Here is an 18,592-nt window from a genome sequence, read left to right on the forward strand (position 1 = left end):
TGCTTTGTGACGTTAGTGTTAAACATACTATGTTTTTTTTAAGGTTTACATACCGGAAGCTTTAAGACAAAATGTTTAATGAAATGCTCAACACCTTGATTACCCACTGTCCTGTGAAAATGATTAAATATTAGCACGTTTTCACAAATGTTTTTTGGAGAACGAATAAGTAATTTAGCAATGACCTGGTGCTTCACTTCATTTTATTTCATGGGGCATCAAAAAAGGAAACAAAGGAAGAAAAAAAATCCTACAAACAGGTTTATCACCTCATGGAAAATGTGACACTTACACACACAATGCAAAGTTGGCACACATAAAAACAAACGGACAAAATGGGTCGACTACTTTTGGTTCCAAAATAGCAATTTCAACACCAGTACAACAACATGAATCCATGCTCTTCATCACAGGTTTAAGGGTCTTTTACTGTTAATTACTGTGAAGCGGTTGGAAAAGGGTCAGGATTCAAGAAAAACTAAAGCAGTGGGTGCAAATATCTGCCTGATTGACTTCTTGTGGTAGAGTTAAAAAAATAAGTTGAAATGATAAAATTAATACTGTTAAGTTCGGCTTTATATACTGTATATCAGGGTTTAACCTCCTTCGTGGCACTGAGATTAATTCTAAAATACGCTGTGTTAAACTACAGTGTTGTGTATTACACACGCAATAAATAAAGCAATACAAAAATAAGACGTATATAAAAAGGTTCTACAAATGAAACATTTGTCAATAATACTGATGGTATTACACAATATACACATGCATAAACACAAAAACTAATAAACATTTCAAAACACATTGAAATTAATACTGTATGGTCTGCTCAGACACAATCAACTAAAACATTTTTAATCCTATGCGCCTTTTCCAAAGTGCTGCTTTCTTTGTGCACTTCGTTCATATTACGTTTGCCTTCTGCATGACGTCGTGATGCTAGATTTAGTTTCGTCTATAGGGCCGTGCGCGCCGGAAATCGTAATAACGGAGAACACGCTGATGATTATGGGTTGTGCTCTCCCATACAATCCTATGGTTCATACATTTCTTTCAAGTATATTTCGTTTTATCGCCATTCATCAAATAACCCTTAACCTGCTTTTCAATTGGTTTGTTTTCATTACTTGGTTTGTCTAGTCGTTTCGGGCTACTGTAAGATTCCACGTATGTTGCATTAGCTTTTTATCCCTGCCAATACCAAAGCGCGAGAGAGAGAAAACCGCTTTTCGAAACTTCCGAAAACCAGCATGAGCTATAACGGCTTGACAAGTGTGCCGTTCGATTGCAAATGAGGGCAGTGTTACGAACTTGAATGTTTCTATGAATTGGTTAAATCTGTTGGGTCGGGTGCTTGAGCAGAGTTGAATGTTTAGTTGGCTGAAGTCTAGATTGTCCGGAGTGATCGTGGAGCACTGTGTTAATGTTTGTGAATGGCACTTACAGCTTGGCGGTCTTGCATAAGGCTGTGGGTGTGCAGTTCCTTAAAGCGTCTCCTACGAACATAGACTGACACGTTACAACATAAAGCCACGCAAAGATGAATGAAACAACAGGTGAAACTGCCTTTGATGTTGACTTTTTTTGTTTTCGTATGGGTGTCATGATCGTGAAAAGTAAGTTTTCAAAACTTTTTTTTTTTTTTTTTTTACAGTTGCAGACAAATATTTTGGAGTGCTTATCACAAAACCCTTTCTTTTTAAATAGAATTAGGATCTGATTTGAATTATTATTCAGTCGAGTAGTTCGTTACAAGTGACCGGTTTAAAATTGAATCAAAAAGCGATTACATTTTTAAAATGATAACAAGCATTCCTATGAATATTTCCATAATTCGTTATTTAAATTTCCTTCTTTTCTTATAAATGAGCTACTAATAGTGAAGTGCAATTTAATTTCCTTCATAAGGCAGACGAACGATCAGATGGGAAAATGAGGCAATGCTGACAACAGCTTGCCCGATTAACGCAACAAAAATACTGAATGGTATCTAAAACTTGAGGCATTAAGTATCTGTGGTTAATCTCACAAAGAAATGTCCAGGTCATATTTCACCCCCAAAAAAAAAAAAAAAAAAAATCAAGTTAAAAATTATATTTTGCATTAAATAGTCAAATTTTTGCATCGGATTTTGAGCGTTTCATTGCTGTAATGTAATTAAGATACTGTAATACAGTAATAAAAACCATTCCGTCCGCACACAAACGTTTCTTTTCCGATTAAATTAAAATCAGCGTGAATTAAATTTTATGGCATGAACTAAAATCGATATATTTACAATTGTTGTGAAGTATTTAAAAAAAATGTCTAATGGTATTAAAAATAGACTTCATTGTCGTCATGCAAAATATAATTTCTTTTGATTTTTCCAAGTAAAATATGACCCTTCCTGACAGTTTTCATGAGAATCACCCCCGTAAGTAAACCAGGTATACCTGCAGTGCAGAATTTAGTTTTGTTTCTCAAAACTTCAAAATACTGATTTTCGTAAACTTCATTGGCAAATATAAAGGTATAGAAATCTGACTGTACAGAGCAACAGAAAAAACATGTGAACACTGATAAATCGAGAGGGGCGGTTCGGTAACGGAACAAAGCCAAACAACTGAAACTTTGAAGTCCTACGAAGTCTAGTTGAGTTGGAGTTCGTTTTTCTTAGTTTTTTTTTGTTTTGTTTTTTTTAAAACAAGGAAATACTGTTTTGTAAATCAGGCACACCTGGGTTTTATACACAGTAAAGAGCTGAGACGGTTTCCGTAGCGTCCGACGAGTGTGAGTTTAGCTCGTCACCTCTTTCGTGACCGTAAAAAAAAAAAGAGCGTTCATCGTTCAATCCTCGGTCGCCATCTCCGTGTTTTCTTCATTATTCGCGAGAACTGCGTCCTCCTCCTTTGACCCCTCCGTCTCCATAGCGTCCTCCGTTTCCACGGTTTCCTCCTCCAAAGTGTCAGTATCTCCGAGCTCCACCTCCATCGCCGTTCCACCTTCCTCCGTCTCCTGCTCTTCCTCTCCGCCGCTCTCCTCGTCATCCTCGTAATCCTCTCCCACTCGCACCACTCTGATATCGCTCATGTCCAGAGCCGATAAATCCTCTTCCTCCTCTCCGTCGCTCTCTCTCTCGTCCGAGTCGAGCTGAGAGGGAGGAGTGGAGGTGCTGACCTGCTCGGGCACCTCGTGAGTGTCTCTCTTGCAGTAGGAGTATCTGTGGTTCATGTGCTGAGAATAAGAGCCCGAGTGAGAGAAGCGTTTCCCGCACTTGTCGCACTGGTAGGGCTTTTCTCCGGAGTGTAGTCGCGTGTGCTCGATCAGGTGGTGCTTGTGTTTGAAAGCTTTATTACAGATGGCGCACTCGTGAGGTCGCTTACCTGGAATGACCATGATGCAATACCATGAGGTTAGCGTAAACAGTCAAAATGTATGAATGGGACTGCATTAGATTAGATCAGGCTTCTATATGTAATGCAACTACAATTGAAAGGAATGGTTCTATTCTAATTTGTATATTTATAAATATCTATATATTTTCTCCCAGTTCATCATTTTATTAATTCATTGTTTAAAAGTAGGTACATTTATTTATGTTTTAAAAGTATTAAAAAGTACCTCTTTTACGTTTGACTGATGTGTAACCAGGAGGTGGCGCTACTGAACCATATGTTATTTTTTCATCCTACCTTAATTGCAAACAGGTGTTGCTTGCCTTAGTAATACTGGTGTTGTGACCAGAACAGGATAAAAGCTTCTACGGACTCTCTTCTCCTAACCCAGATGCTACATCAAATATTTTACTGAGATTGCCTAAAATATGTCGATTATGGAGCTGGTTATTATTCTGTTTCTTTGCGTTTGGTCAGAGAGGGAGGCGAGGGTTTTGTCCTCTTTATTTATCCAAGCTCTGGAGCAATCTACAACACCGTTTGGGAGGCAGACACACTCTGTCAGTTTAAATCTGGATGAAAGACGCATCTCTTTAACCTGGTTTATAAGAACACGCTTAATACGCTTTTATTATTCACATCTATTTGGATTGTTAGGCTGCATTAATTAGATCATCTGGAACTGGGAACACTTTTCATAAGGCAGGACATACTCGTAAAAAGAACGGTTGTTTCTCTGTCCGTATCTAGATCAGATGAGCACCCAGAGATGTTATCTACAGCCCTGATCGTCATCGGAGACCAGAATCCCTAGATGAGCTCCAGAGACGGATCATGGGATTCAGACAAACACACAGTCTTTACGAAATCTGACATGGCTGACAGGCTGAGCCTGCTTTCTCCCAAGGTTTTTTTTTTGCCACAGAAGAGGTTTTGGTTCCTTGCTTAGTTGGGGACACTTCATTCAATAAGGACATGCCTTTAGTTGAAAATTGAGTGTTTAATCTTTGTCATCATTATACATTATTATTCTTAAAATTTGATATTGTTCAGTGGATTGTTCAACATATTATGTATTGTTAAAAGCACTATATAAATAAAGGTAACTGATTGATCTTTTTTAATATTTATTTATTTTAAATTATTTGAGGGCCTGTCCCTCTCATAAAAATTAAATGAACCCCATGGTTTATCTTCAACTTTATTCCTATTTTTACATTACATATTTTTTTAATATCAGCGTGTTTTCTGTGTGCTTTTTTCTTTCAGCTGAGGTACAGGTAAATTTTGGTTTCTAACATTACCTAACATGAATACATTTTTGGTGTCCAATCTCTGTAAATTGCGTTATTTACGAGTGTTTTTTCCATACCTGTGTGTTCATACTTGTGTCTCAGCAGTGAGCTGCTCTTCTGGAAGATTTTGTCACACAGATCGCAGGCGTACAGGCCACCAACAGTCTTCCTTTTCTTCTTCATTAGGGGCGAATCTTCATCGTTCTGGTCCTCTGACACACAGTCTGACACGGTGTCTGCCACCTTACGAGGGGAAAAAAAAAAGAGAGAGAGCGAATGAGTCCGGAATGACATCACCATGAAAGTAATCGTATTATGTGTATTTTTTGCGCTTACCGGACAGTTGTTGAGTATCACCGTCCCCTTTGTGTCGGTCACAGATTTGTCTGGTGTTTTGATGCTGGGGCTGGTGGTGTAGGTGTAGGTGAGCTGGGGGATGAGGATGGTTCGTTTGTTACCGGATATTGTCGTGCCGATGCACGGAACACCACCTGGCTCTGCTATGGCAACCAGCGTTGGCAATGGCGCCATCACAATGTTTAATTGACCCGTGCTGGCCTGCGTCACATAGATGGTGTTGCCTGGCAACGCTTGCTTCTTGAGGCAGGTGAGGTTGAGCGGTTCCTTTTGGGTGGAGACCGGCAGCTTAGTGGTGGTGCTGGCTTGAGCGGAGCTGGACTTTGGGAGCGAGAGGTCCAGCGGTTCACACTGCAGCTCCTCTTCTACGTCTTCTGTCTTGACAATGACGAGATCGTCAGTGGAGACGCTGGCTGGAGGGGAAGCGGGTGAAGGGACGTTTTCGTTCCGGGTGCCCGCTGAGGTGTCATCGGGGACTGAGTGGGAGTGCATGTGGCTTGAGTGGAGTTCAGTCCCTCCGGTGCAGCAGATGGTGTAGTTTTCTTGGTCAAAGAAGCAAGATATTAATGTTTAGGAAAAAAACATTTATTTTAAAAAGCATCAATAACGACAACCTTAAAAAAATGTATTAGGACTGACAAGATTATTACACAATTGCTTGGTTATAATTAATTCTACTAATAATCTGTAATGCAACGGGAACTTTACAAAAACAATATTTGTAATACAACAATTTGCCATCCGAACATTTTTAGAAGCGAATATTGGAATGCCATGAAATATGAATACATGAATATAACAATTATTATTTTATTATTAACCAATTTTTTTACCTATAATTTTATACTATATTTTAATTATCTGTAAATATATGAATATTTCTTAAATACTACCAGTAATAATTGCATGCTCAGTCATTTTCTTTTCCTCACCAAGGCTGCATTTATTTAATCAAAAATAGGGTAAAAACAGTAAGATTGCCAAATGTTTATTATATCGTAAATTATTTTTTTACAATTTTAATAATTTGTTTCTATTTTAAAATATGGTTGTTATCATCTTTGAAAATGTCACTGCTTAGCATTATTGTGGAAATGTGAAAATCAGCAACAATTATTTAAAATATATATTTTTAACAATGTTAAAGTGTTTACTGCAACTTTTTAATAAATTCACAATGTTAGAAAAACCTACCTCTTGCTTGTTTTTTAGGTTGCCTGCAGCCTGTAGCAATATCTTCTTAGAGCGCATCTTCTGGTACCACTTGCTGACCGCTTCTAGAGGTAACTTGACTGTCTTGGCCACCTGAGAGAGCTGCTCCTCGGTAGGATCTGGGTTCTGACTGTAGGCCTTCAGAAGAGGAAGGAGGCGTTCTGCTGCTCCACTCTTATCCTTATCCAGCAGAGAGGTGAGAGAGATAGTTGTGGGCGACCCTTTGGCCTCACTGTCTTGACAGTCCGAAGGCTTACGTTTGCTCGGGGAGCTGTCGCAAAGCAGACACGTCGCGTAGTTATGGAAGTTATCTCCACAGGCGACGCCGCTGTGAACCGTTCCAGAGTGCGTCACTGGCTCACTTGTTTGTTTCCCTCCTTCAGTTTCATCAGTTTGCATCTCGTTCTCATCTTCACTCTGCAATTCGGCCTCGATCTCAGACGGAGAGGCCGGTTCAGATTTGATTATGATTTTTGGTGGTGCGGTCAGGTTTTGTTTTTCACATTTATCCTCCGGTGAACCTGTGTTTTCCGTCGTGTCCTTCTTCTCAGCAGGAGGAGTGTTTGGAGTCTTCTCCGGGGTTGATTTAGTCTCGGTGCTCTGCGTATTGGTGACAGGTATTTGTCGAACCACGAGGCTCTGCGTTCCGTCAGCCCTTCTCACCAGCAGTAACGTTTGCTGGGTGAGCTTTGGTTGTGCGGCCCGAGCTTGGACCAACCTGGCGGCCTGGGCAGGCGTTATTTTAATGATAGACGGCGGTTTGCCGAGGTTTCCGGTTTGGACTGGTTTAATGATGTTCACCTGTGTAGGTTTTGCCGTCCCTGACGTTTGTGTTTCAGTCGAGTTGGACTGTACCGACTGGAGCTGCACAACGTTTGGTTGCGCGACGTTGGACGCCGTAGATTTCGTCTGCGCCATACCGGCTTGCGTCGCTGTGGGTTGTGTTGTGTTCACTTTTACTGCCTTGAGTTGTGAGTCCAGCTGGGGGTTGTAGTTGATGATGATTTTGGCATTTCCATCTTGTCCCAAGACCGGCAAAGAGATGGCAGAGATCATCTGCGGCTGTGCCTGCTGTGGCTGTAACACGACAGCTTGAGCCTGCGGCTGCCCCGTCACTTGACCTACGATTTTAGCACTCGTTCCGTTTGTATTAGTGCTAGCCAGTACCTGTCTGATGACATTACCGTCCATCGCTGCGTTCAGCGCGTTTTGTAAGTCACTTAGGTTGATGCTGATTGGCTGGACAAGCCCGACAGTGGGCAGGACCAATGTTTGGACGACACCTTGCGGAGCCACGACTCCATTGGTAGTGGTAGTGGATATCGTAGGCGTCGCTGGCGCAGGTTTGGGTTGCTGTTCAACAGGCTCCTGTTTGATCTGTTTCAGGGGGAGCTGCTCTTGCAGAGGTTTGTTGGTAATGTCCACCTTCTCCCTCAGAAGGATGTGCGTAGGGCGAGAAACGGTAAGGGCCGTTTTCACTCCAGGTGTACGAGGCAGGCCGTTGACCGCAGGGGTCACGCTCGCACACTTCTTACTGCTGATGTGAGAGCTGTAGGACCCCGAGTGTGAGAAACGCTTCCGGCAATTAGAGCACTCGTATGGCTTCTCACCTGTATAAAAACAAAGACAAAGAAACTTACAACTTATAAGTAGATGTAGTTCAGAATTCGAAGGTCAGTATGGTTTTTGAGAGATTGCATAGATCCAATGTGTCAGATATTTACAGTTTTTCTAATCAACGCCATTCTTTTTCTGAAGGATCATGTGATACTCAAAACTGGAGGAATGGCTGCTGAATTTTTTTTTTTTTTTTTGCAGTCACAGGAATAAATTACATTTTAAAATATATTAAAATAGAAAACTTATTTTAAATTGCTTAAATGTTTCACACTTTGCATTGTTTTTGCTTTATTATTGATCAAATAAAAGCCAACTTGACATTTATGAATTTGTGTATGTATATACAAAAATGTATATATTATAAAGTGCTCAGTGCTTATAAATAAATTATGAAATAGTTAAAATATCATGGGGGATTTTTTATACTATTCAAACTTGCATAAGAAAGATTTTAAATGTAATAAAATAGAATAATAATTTTACACAGTACATTTATAAATAAAAAGATACGTATATCCCATATTATATTATATATATATATACTTATTTTAAACATGTTAAGAAAGAAATTGCACACCTTGTTTTATACATTCTTACAACAACCTTCTTTTTTCTTGTTCAAATAAGTCGTTCATTTTCTGAAAGCTACTAAAAAATAATAAAAGCGGTCTTAAAGGGATAATTCACCCAAAAATGAAAACTCTGTATGAGTTTCTTTCTGCCGCTGAAGACACACACAAATGCCGAATACTGAAGAATGTTAGTAACCAAACAGAACTGAATTCTTACAAACTTTTTTCAGAATCTTTCGTGATCAACACAAGAACATTCATACAGGTTTGGAAAACAGAATCAAACTTTTTGCACCCTTTTAATCTGAGTTCACGAAGAACTAGAGTTAAACCCACGGCCAGAATAATCTGTGTACTTCACTGACCGCTGTGTATGCGAAGGTGCTCCTTCAGGTGATGTTTGTATTTGAAGGCCTTGGAGCATTCTGTACACTTGAACTTTCTGTTTCCGCCTGACTGAGAAATAGTCCGCTGAGAAAAGAGAGAGAGAGACAGGAAAAGGCAATTGTTTGAAAGTGTTTGAGTCAACACGTGACTGTGAACAAAAGCTCTGTGTGATTTCCTCCAGAGGTGTGAACGTGGTGAAGGTGAGAGAGCGCCGCCGCTGTACCTGCTCCCGGATGTGTCTGTGTGCGGTCATGTGACGGACGAGCTGCGTGCGGTAAGTGAAGGTGTAGCTACAGAGGGAGCAGCAGTAGTTGTCCTCGCTCTTTTCATGGCGTAGTTTAATGTGCTCCTTCAGCGAGGTGTGACGCTTGTAACCGCGGGAACAGTGCGGACAGGTGTGCAGCTGCGAGAATGCGTCAGGAGTACCTGACAGACAGATGCATGATTAAATCAACTGCGGTGAAAAAAAAAAAGCAATTAAAGGAAAGACTGGAGAAACTGGGTGGCTACCGTTCTCATCGTGAACCCCTCGCTCTGGCGTGCTCTGATGCTCTTCTGGGGCGTCTGAGTAAATATGCTCCGTTTCCGTCTGCTTTTCCTCACCGGCCACTTCATCGTCAGCACCATCTTCCTCATCAGTGACACACTCCTCTTTCAAACACACACAGGCAAATTAGAACACAGGCAGATTTTCTCAGCTTCTGCTAAAATATAAAACACTGGCGTTGTTCAGTATAGTGTGAACACCTGGGAAATAAGCAATACTTTTTTATTAAGGTATAGCACCATTTGGTTACAGCACCATTTGTCTTTTAATACAGCTTCAAACAGTCAGAATAGATTTGTGACTGAATGGCCTACAGTGGAAAGTCACATAAATGAACATCTGCCAGTTGCTTTAGAAGTGCTTGAAGGAGGCTATCTGCTTCTCACTTTTTTCCAGTGAGGTCTCCAGACCGAAAAAATACAGTAAGGAGCCATTTTCTCCTATCTTAAAAACCTTATTTATTTATTTTTAACATTCTGATCATACTCTCATGTTTGTCTCATCTTTTCTTGACTTTATCAGCATTTTAATCCATCTTGTAAATGACCTGGGAACTAAGTTTCACTTTACTGTATTTAAAATGTATTTTCTGACTTAAAATATACAGTGACAAAGAATTGTTCATTACATAGAATCTGTACCAATATTGTGGACCATAAGCATCACCTGACCACTGAGTGTAGTGCGCTTCAAACAATATGAAGTTCAGGTATTACATTCATGTATTATACACAGCATAAGAATCCATATTAGTAATGATTAAAAGAGAATTGTTAATATTTTCAACATCCACACAGCTGACAGAATTACCTGTTGAGGGTTGTTCAAGTTGTGCACAAAATAGATGGTGCTTTTGTGCACTTTTACTCTTAAGTCTCTGTTATTTTGATCTCTCACGCTGCTGTGTGGCAGAGATAAGGAAACTGTTGAAGCTCTTTTTTTTCTCTACTAAAACTTTGATGCGCATCGTTTCAGTTTAATATGTGAGCATAACAACAGATATGATCGCAAAACAATCAAGGAAAAAAGGTGTTGCGTGCAAATTGATGGCATGTAAATTTATATATATATATATATATATATATATATATATATTTATTTTTTATTTTTTGTCCATTTTAGTTGCAGTCTGGAGCCCTGACAGTGGTGATATAATATTCAAGTCAGGTTTTTTTTGTCTGATTATAAAAGAAGCTAAAGTCAGACAGTACAGACAACTAAAAAAATTATTATAGATAACCACAACATGTTTTTTTCACTGTTGCCTTTTGGGTTGAAATGTACATGTACTGATATACAAAAAAAACGACAATAAACTGACTACAGCCTCTAATCAGAACACGTTAACCTACACGGACACTGAATTTTTGGGTTGGAGTGTAATGTAGCAGTCTTATACGACTACAGTGTAATTATATTTGACCGGGAAGTGGGCCAGTACGCCCCACGCCTGTGTGCTATGGAGGCCCATAAGGACCAGGTGACGCATTACGAATGAATAACGACCTGAGAAAGGAATGAGCTCACATACACCTGATCCAGCCATCCTACACTAACACACTCTCACAGGCATGTCAGTTCAACTATTTTTCCCTTTACCAATGTAATTTCAAGCTCTTTGACTTTCCATGACAAGCAGGCCTAAGTAGAGAAGCCAAGCTTTCCCCAGTTTTCAGCAACGTGAGTGAAACTGAAAACTTTCGTATTACATGTAAAACTGCCTGTTGTTTTCTGTTCTGTGCCTGAATGTCCTGTCTTAAGGTGGACTATACTGAAGGAGATGACTGTTCAAATCTGAACAGAGGCACAAGGCATCAAACACATGCTGACTTTGTAAATAGTTACAGAGGAAAAACCGAGCAGAATACATTAAAAGACAAACACTAAGAGACTTTCAAGTCATAAGACAATTTAAGCAGACACACGCATTCATTGTTGGGAAGTGCAATCAATATGTGTTCTAAAATCTTCTGATTGGATGATAAATTCTGAAACAAAAAAATCATGCCCATTATACATTACTAAATACACGTTTTTATAAAATCAGTTTTTCTAGCATTGATCCCTCCTCAGACTGCACATTTGGGCAAAAACCTCTGCAAAGCTTGTGCAGTGTATTCCAGCCATTATACTGGATAAATTAAAAATAAAACATCTGTAAGAGTTCTGTGACTGTGTTGCACTAAACTGACCTTTGACCCTTATTTCTTGTATTAAAGCATCTGGCCCCAGGCTGCCATCTGCTGAAAGAAAAAAAAATCAGATTTTTGTATCGTTTAGAAACCGTTAAAGGGATGAAAACCCCCTAAAACTTTTTTTTCCCCACAGAACATAATACAAAATGTAAATCCTTTTCAGTTGTTTCATAGTATTCTAAATGCTAGTAACCAGTTAACATGACTAGTTTGATCATGAAACTGAAATAGTTTACAATTAACTTCTTGCCTAAAACCCACACTCTTATTAAGAGAAAAGCTATTTACTGTTGAGTGCAGCAGCAATAATAGATTCTGCAGCACAAAAGCCATGTTGTGATAAGATGTTATGTGTCAAACATTAATCAAATGAATGCTTGCAACTTGTTCTATTACACAAATGTTTACAGTTTATTTCAAGGCTTCGCAGTTTCACATCAGAACTACACAAAATAAATTCCCTCAAAGGTTACTCACCGTCCTGTGTGCAAGTGTCGGAGAGCTGCCGTGCTGCTTTGAGCTGAAATACTGAGGACTTTTGGTCATGATCGTCAGCAATACTGTCCTCCTCTACAATGTGCAGTTTATCTTCATCATCTGAATCTGAGGTCGCCTCCGGCACGCTGCTAAGACTCCTCACTACATGAGAGACAGAGAATGACCCGTTTAGTTCGGGATCACAGATGTTCCCAAACTAACGGAGATATCATACTCTTTTTGCGCTAATGGCCGTGTTTGATGCTGTTAAATCACACGTGCATGTGTTTGCAAACAGGACGCTTGTTCTGTTCAAGCGGTGACGTGTCTGTAATCAGTAACAGCTGGGATTTTTGGCATAACAGAGGGTTCAAACATGTAAACACACACTCACATGCAGAAGTATATGAGCGCGCATACAATACAAGGAATAATGTGCCCTGAAGACAGGAAGAAAAATTTGGCTAATTTTAGATCAGTTTCCTGCAGCCTAGAAAAGCTTTTTACCTGCTGTATGACATCATCAGCAACACAATATCTCTCTCTCTCTCTATCTATATATTTATATATATTACTACTACTATATACATTAATCATTTTGTTTAATATATATATATATATATATATATATATATATATATATATATATATATATATATATATATATATATGTATTTTTTTAAATCGTATGTAATCACTGATTTTGACACATGGATTATTTCTTTAAATCTGAGAGCAGAATTGGTTTAAAATGCCTTTCAATTGTCCACAAGCATATAAGGTACTGGAAAACTCATCTTGGGTGTGTGTGTGTGTCAGAACACTTCCAGATGTGCATGTCAAATTTGTGTTTTTAAATCCCTGATTTAAACAAACACGTTTTGTTTCTATGGAGCTCATCCACTTTCTTGTGCTGGCAGAATTAGAGGATGTCAACAGGAAGTGATGTAAAAGTGATTTGATTTATGCACAAAACGGTTCCTGTTCAATGTTTCAGTTCCTTGAAATGACCCGCACAAAGCCATTTCACATACCTGTAAATGCCAGAACTGAAAATTGTGATTTTCTGCCATACATACGGAAAAATCATTTAAAAACCTTCTGCTGAATATCTAAAAAAGATTGCCGCTGAATATCTGGCCCAGGAGACTGAAGTCACAGTATTAAGCTGTTTAGCATGTGCACAATAATCAAAGATGATAGAAATGCATTTCAATTGCATCTGTTTTAATTTAGCTCATTGTACCAGCCACATTTAAAGGAGCAGTTGTCTCTGAATGAAAAAATAATGATAAAGACTGATGCTTCCCAGACTGCCTGAAGTGCAATGATCAAGAACACAGGTACATTTCATAATTTTTTTAAGTATTTAATTAAGAAAAACATTACTGATAAATTGCTACTGTATCAGCAGAGCATGAGTTATACACTGCTTTTTGTGTGCCTGTTTCTGGACTTTTTGACTCTTTGAAAAACAAGCAACATGAACATTCTTCTGAACATCTCTTTTTGTTTTTCACAGAATTAAAGATTTTTTTGAATAACGTGGGTGAGAAGTTTTTATATTTTTTGTTGCATGGTAAAGGACACACACACACACACACACACACACACACTTGTGCCGTCTTTTTGGGTGTGTTTATAGTGCAGCACCTGAGCGGAGACGGTGTGACCTCATAATCAACACAATCAGGTCACCATGGCAACCTCCATTTCATGTGACATTTCCTGGGATGAGGTGATTTGGCTTGTTATAGAGTGCACCTGCCACCATATGCACACACACACGCACACACACACTGACTTAGAAAAGAGAAGAGAATAAAGTTTAAAATAACACCTGATATTCTAAAGGATGAGCAACTGAAGACACAAACAAACCACTCAGAGCATAGATTGTATAGAAGAGCATGGACCCTTTTAATTGGTTTCATTCTTTTTTTATTTTTTTAAGCAAGATATAAGACATATCTGTGTGTGTTTCATCTTCTATTGGCTGTTTAAACATTGATGATAATAAAGAATGTTTCTTGAGCAGCAAAATTGGCATGTTTGAATGATTACTGAAGGATCATGTGATACTTAAGACCGATATAATGATACTAAAAATTCAGCTTCTTCATCGCAGAAATAAATTAGGTTTTAAAATATGCTTATTTTAAATTGCGTTTCACTGCATTGTATTTTTACATTTAACATATGTAGAAACTGATACTAGATAATCTTGATTTTTTTCATTTTATGTATTTTTATAAAAGCATGTTTGTTTATACATGTCTAAATGCATAAGTTTGCGTACCCTTCTGCACCATTGGTCAAAAACTCTGCCTTTTAGAATTGATATAAATGTATATACAAGATAAAGCACATTCTTAAAAATTAGTACTATTTGAAGCTATGTAGGATATTGTGCATTTATCTGTCCCAAACAACAGATGTAGAATGATTTCTGTAAATTGTCCTATGGAATAAATATAAATATAAATCTATTATGCAAAATGGCTTTTTCTTTTGTTCAATTTAATCAACAAATAATATGTGAAATATAATCTTGCACATTCATGCAAACATATGCACATATTTTAATGTTTGTGTACAGTATAGAGATAGAGGGACAGATGAGTCACTACGTCTATGGCATGTAACGTAGTGTGTTTGTTTATGTATGTTGGGACCTAATCAATTTAGAGTAACTTGGGATCAGTAGTCACCTGAGATGTGTTTCTCCCAGCTCTTTTTGTTAATAAGAGCCCTCAAGTATTCACAATATACGAGCCACGTGAGACCAATTAAACACACTGCACCGGTGCATTTTCTTTCTCTCATCTTCATTCACCAACATATCAGTGCTTCCTTCTATCACACAAACACAAGTCCCTCCCAACCCTCCCCACCCTGGAAAAAGAAAATCCCTCCCCTTCACCCTGAGAAACTTTCCCCCTGCCGTACAAAGAGGCGGCAAACTGCCGGGAGAGATTAGCATGCAAAAAGAGATGCTCAGCAGTCACAAGCCCCCCACAAACACTGAGTGAAATGTGAAAAGCTCTTTAATGCCCTTCGTATCCCTTTTCCATCAACAGGGAAGTGTGAGAAGAGCTCAGGGCTACAGGTGTTCGTTTTGTCTTTTCTTGTCCCATGGATACATTATTCACACCATACCTTTACAACACACATTAACTTGTGCATTACAATATACTTGATTGTTACAAATGTTAATTGACATTTAGGGTTTTTTTTTCTTCTGTTGTTTAGAAAACTGAATTTACATCACCTTGTAGGTATATTAGATATTCTTCTTCTTTTTATTTTATTTTTTTAGAAAAATAAAATAAAATACTAACAAGACAAGACTACTATTTCAGGTTATTTTGTTGTTATGTTATAAAAAAAAACTAAAAATAACAGAAATGCAAACAATACACTATTATGTAAACTATTACTACTAACATATTTCTTATATTGTGTGTGTTTTTATATATGCACACACACACACACACACACACACACACACACACACACATATTACTATATAATTACTATATCTAGGACTATATTTATTACATCCATGTATGTATATGTACAAGTAATGTATTGTTATACAAGTGTAATAAAATATTAGAGACGTTATTACCAGGCAATTATATATATTACTTATATATGTTTTAATTGTCATTAACATTATGAATATGCTTACACACACACACAGTCTTAAAAAAAAACTAAAAAAAGAATATAATACATGGTGAAACAAGAGAACCAGAATCACCCTGACCTGACAGAAATGATAAATGTTAACATGTGTGCCTTTAAAGGTCAAAGGTTGACTGAGGGTCAGGAAGAATGAGGAGGGGAAAAAAACCAAAGTGACCCCTTTTAAAACATAACCCTAATGTCTTCCTGTGAAAATACCACAGTTACAAAAACGGTGTAATCCCATGCGCTGCCTACCAACAATCACCCGCACGTTCCACACGGCTGACAATAAAAGCATAAACATGCGAGACACCGATGCTGCTGTAGTACTTGCATTGTACTTATTCTGCAAACACGAGGCCGAGCGACCGAACCAATGACAACCGGTCTCGAAAGGTCCCGTGTGACCTCATTTCCGTGCTGTAACGCCCTAAGATTTTGAGGTCTCTTAAACATGTCAAGCACGAGAATCAGCGGCAGCCGGAATGAAAATAAAAGTCACGGCAGCATCACCGCTCCTCCTAGCGCTTACGTCACACCAGCCGTTCATCACACAATACATCCGTCCGCGAAAAAAGAGACCCTGTTCGCCATGTATTCCTATAATATTTAATAAGCAAATCATATCGCACGAAACAGGCCACAACACGTCTAACTGCGAGAATTCACTCGGTGACGACGGACACGGTGAACCGGCGCCTCTCTGGACCCGAATACTACCTTTGTTTCCGTGTAAAGTACGTGCGCTTTAAAAGATTACTCTTCGTAAAACAGCTTAAACCGCGCTTATATCCTATGTTAAACTATCACGCTTATTAAAAATGCCAATGAAAGCACCTATGTAGGTGTTTCGTCACCTATCCTACCTGGCTCGTCTCCGACACACGAGAGCAGCAGCCCCGCCCTCACTGCAGCAAATAACGGTCCACACCGCCATTACAGAAATAATGTTACCTTACGGAAAAAAACGACCTGTTTGACTTCTGACCAGTAATACGACCGAAAGCGCCACTAACAACCACCTTATGCGCCACATCTTTCGTTCCCGGCCACTTTACGGCAGCCGAAACCGGACTCCTGCGCGAAAATAAAAAAATAAAAATAAACAAAACAACCTGCGTTCTGGCAACGAGCGTACAGCGAAAGAACACTCAATGAAAGCCAAATGAAAAAGGTGATCGGTTATCGCCGCGAGCGACGCGGACGGCACGCACGTCTGCGATCAAACACCGTCTTTTCTCTCTAACGTTAACGTTACCTGCACAAGTTGCCATTTGCCGTAGCGTGAGCTGGGCGCCTCTCTCGCGCTTCGCCCGGGCAGATCGCGTTTCACACACCGATTCCCTTTCACCGTCTGGGCAATCACGGCTCTGGACACGCGAGGAGGGTGATGAACGGTAAAGGAGGACATTGGCTCGCTCCGTTGTCTCCTCACCGCTCAGGTAAACACGTTGACGGCTCCTGAGCGTGTTACGTCGCGAACGGATCCGCGCTCTTGTCAGACGCACGCACAGGAAAAGGTAGCACGATGCTCATAACTGCACGGCGGACTATATTACCGGATTACCGGAAAGGTTATTTAAAGAGAAAGCAACGTCTCTACCTATGCAGTGTTGGACGTGGATGTTAGATAATAGGTGGATGAACGCAATATGTACTTTTAAAATTACCATAGTGCAGACAGATAGCATAGATTCATTGTATGTAATTTCTCTGAAGATTGTAACACTTTCTGCTCATACGAAGAAATGGCAAAAAAAATTGAAAGAAAAAAGTTACTATGCCAAAGTGTTATTTGCTATTAATAGAAATAACATTCAGATAAAAATGGCTTGCTTTTAAGATTCAGGACTGGACGCTCTTAAAGGGATAGTTCACCCCAAAAAATATATTCTGACTGCTAGAGTCACCATTCACTTTTATTACATATTTTGCAATGAGAGTGAATGGTGACTGGGACTGTCATTCTGCTAAACATACAGTGTCCAAAAAACGTGTAAATGATAATATAATGTTTGGGATGAACTGTCCTTTTAAGAATTTTATAGAGTTGTGAGCAAATTTTGACGGCTTTATGGCGCCCGCAACTGTCAAGAATCCACTTGATGCCACTTGAAAGCAATAAAGTTTATGCTTTAGCATTGTGTCTGTGCTCTCGTTGCGAATGAGTGCCGCACTATTTGAATCACTCTACGTCGCAACTTTTTGATCAGGCAAACGCTAAACTGCGTCTTGAATCAAAGTAGCCTAAGTTAGTTTAACGCACACGCAGCTAGCGCGCGAGACGTGCGTCCTTCCGTATAACGGTCCGTGCAGACTCAGGTATAACGGTGCGGCACACTGGGACAGCCCAGCCCGCTCCCATAGTACACAACTTCAGAAGTCGTCACTAAACTAGTCCGAAGATGGAAAAAACAACCAGAGGGATTTAAAAAAAAAACTTTTCCGCCTTTTCGCTCGTGTCTTTGCGACCTGATTTCAGCCTGTGGGACTCACCGTTGTTGCGTCGTGGCTGTGTCTGTTTTCTGCGCTGGCACCTGGGGCCATCCGCCATGATTTTTGCACTGTGTCTGAACGTTGCTTTGCGGATTGAGCCCCCTCTCCCCCCTCGGTTACCCCCTCCCCATAACAGGCCCCTTTCCGCACCTGGTTTACGACATTCTGCTTTACGACATAACCTTTTAACGCTGTGAGAACACCTCTTCTCTGACGCCCCACCCTCTTGTGGGCGGCTGTCCGCTTCCCTCGAATACAGGGAAACGATCTACTTGTACAAAAGAGAGTTTATTACGTTAAGCGTGAAGATGAGAAAAGAGAATTTATAAGGGAATATTTACGTGGAGTAGACACATTGCACTTT

The 18,592-nt window shown here is 39.5% G+C and overlaps 1 protein-coding gene across 1 annotated transcript; it reads right to left on the reverse strand.

Annotated features, from left to right (window-relative positions):
- Positions 1-186: 186 nt before the first annotated feature.
- Positions 187-18,370, reverse strand: zeb1a (zinc finger E-box binding homeobox 1a). Its single transcript, XM_043260529.1, is given in 11 exon segments — positions 187-3,365; positions 4,750-4,915; positions 5,009-5,478; positions 5,481-5,571; positions 6,224-7,851; positions 8,799-8,904; positions 9,044-9,246; positions 9,331-9,471; positions 11,560-11,607; positions 12,040-12,201; positions 18,229-18,370. Coding segments are annotated over 11 exon segments (3,609 nt in total). The 5' UTR covers positions 18,287-18,370; the 3' UTR covers positions 187-2,829.
- Positions 18,371-18,592: the final 222 nt, after the last annotated feature.

Source organism: Puntigrus tetrazona, chromosome 2 (genome assembly GCF_018831695.1).
Source record: "Puntigrus tetrazona isolate hp1 chromosome 2, ASM1883169v1, whole genome shotgun sequence".
Taxonomy (NCBI): Eukaryota; Metazoa; Chordata; class Actinopteri; order Cypriniformes; family Cyprinidae; genus Puntigrus; species Puntigrus tetrazona.